The 1,476-nt window shown below is 35.6% G+C and overlaps 1 protein-coding gene across 1 annotated transcript; it reads left to right on the forward strand.

The window, feature by feature from the left end:
* Positions 1–206: 206 nt before the first annotated feature.
* LOC148830552 (olfactory receptor 51F2-like) lies at positions 207–1,184 on the forward strand. Its single transcript, XM_088919901.1, has one exon. It carries the CDS (start codon positions 207–209, stop codon positions 1,182–1,184), a length of 978 nt encoding a protein of 325 aa, XP_088776027.1.
* The last annotated feature ends 292 nt before the right edge of the window (positions 1,185–1,476 follow it).

The following is a 1,476-nucleotide window of genomic DNA, read 5'->3' on the forward strand; positions in this document are numbered from 1 at the left end:
TTTAATTAAATGACGTTTTGTTATACAAATAACACGTTTTGTTATAATCATGATATTATGAAAGTATTACCATCCACATTTTTATGTAAAAGGTCAGTGAATATCATTAATTTTAAATAATGAACAAATGTTTTGTTGCTTTTGAAAGCTGAATTTGATCAACTCTTGCGCATCATTTTTTTAAAAATTTTAACAGGTTTAGAACTATGACCTCCGAGATGACAACAGCATCACCTGTTCTTAACACCACTTTTATCCGACCTCACGGCTTTTACATCCGTGGTTTTTACGCCTTGGAAAACTCGAATTACTTTTTTATATTCCTGGGGGTGATTTATGTCGCTACTTTATTAGCCAACGCCTTGATTATGTCCATCATCTGGTTTGCTCAGCCGCTCCACACCCCGAAGTATTTCGGGGTCTTTAGCTTGGCCTTGGTAGATGTGAGTTACAGCACATCACTCATCCCGAAGTCTTTAGATATGTTTATTTACGGGAACAGACTCGTCGAATATAATACTTGTTTAACTCAAATGTTCTTCGTTGAATATTTTTCTGCAATGGAATCGTACGCGCTCGTGGTTTTGGCGTACGACAGATTAATCGCTATTTGCTTTCCTCTGAGATGCAGAACTATCAATTCAAATTCTAAAATGATCATAGTTATTCTAATTTCTTGGGCTATACCCTTTGTTATTGTTTTAACAATGGTGTGTTTCGTAACGCGTTTGTCTTACTGTAAATCTGTAATTGTTAACAGTTTCTATTGTGACCATGGACCGGTATTTAAAATTTCTTGCAGCGATTATTCAGTCAACTGGTTCCTGGCTTCATTTTATGTCATGGCCTTATTGTTTTCCCCCCTCGTGTTAATACTGTTGTCTTATTTATGTATTGTAATTGCACTGCTAAAGATAGCGGAAACCGACGGTCGACGAAAAGCATTCAAAACCTGCACTTCCCACTTAATTCTGGTGGCTATATTTTATGTGCCACTATTAGTCACCAACATTATAGCCTGGGTGAACGTGAACATTGATACTGACACCAGAATTCTCAACACATCTCTGTCTGGTGCTCTTCCCCCTCTTCTTAACCCAATTATTTACACTTTAAAGACCGAGGAAATAATGGAGCAAATTAAAAAATATATTAGAAACAGGAAAATAGTCTTGTTTGGTTAATGAGTTAAGAGATAGAAGAATTCAGACGAGATTCGGCTTCTCTACTATCTTCAAGCCTCTGATTCAACTCTGGGATTTACAGTATCTTCCTTACTAAAATGATGAGTAATATCTAGTAATGGTGGCTTTTTTAAAGCTCAAAATGTCTTGTCATATGCAGAAGGCCTTTGTGTCTGTTTCATTTAGGACATAAAAGTATCATTTTGGTGTTGACTTTAAACAAGAAGGTTTTAAATATTGTGCTTTGAAGTTACAGTGAATATTACTGCTAATATTTTAAAATGTCTACCTG

Source organism: Atractosteus spatula, chromosome 7 (assembly GCF_055471065.1).
Source record: "Atractosteus spatula isolate fAtrSpa1 chromosome 7, fAtrSpa1.hap1, whole genome shotgun sequence".
NCBI classification, from domain to species: domain Eukaryota; kingdom Metazoa; phylum Chordata; class Actinopteri; order Semionotiformes; family Lepisosteidae; genus Atractosteus; species Atractosteus spatula.

What these genes read in the sequence shown, in the direction of transcription:
- LOC148830552 (XM_088919901.1), top strand. Translation starts at nt 207, where the DNA reads ATGACCTCCGAGATGACAACAGCATCACCTGTTCTTAACACCACTTTT.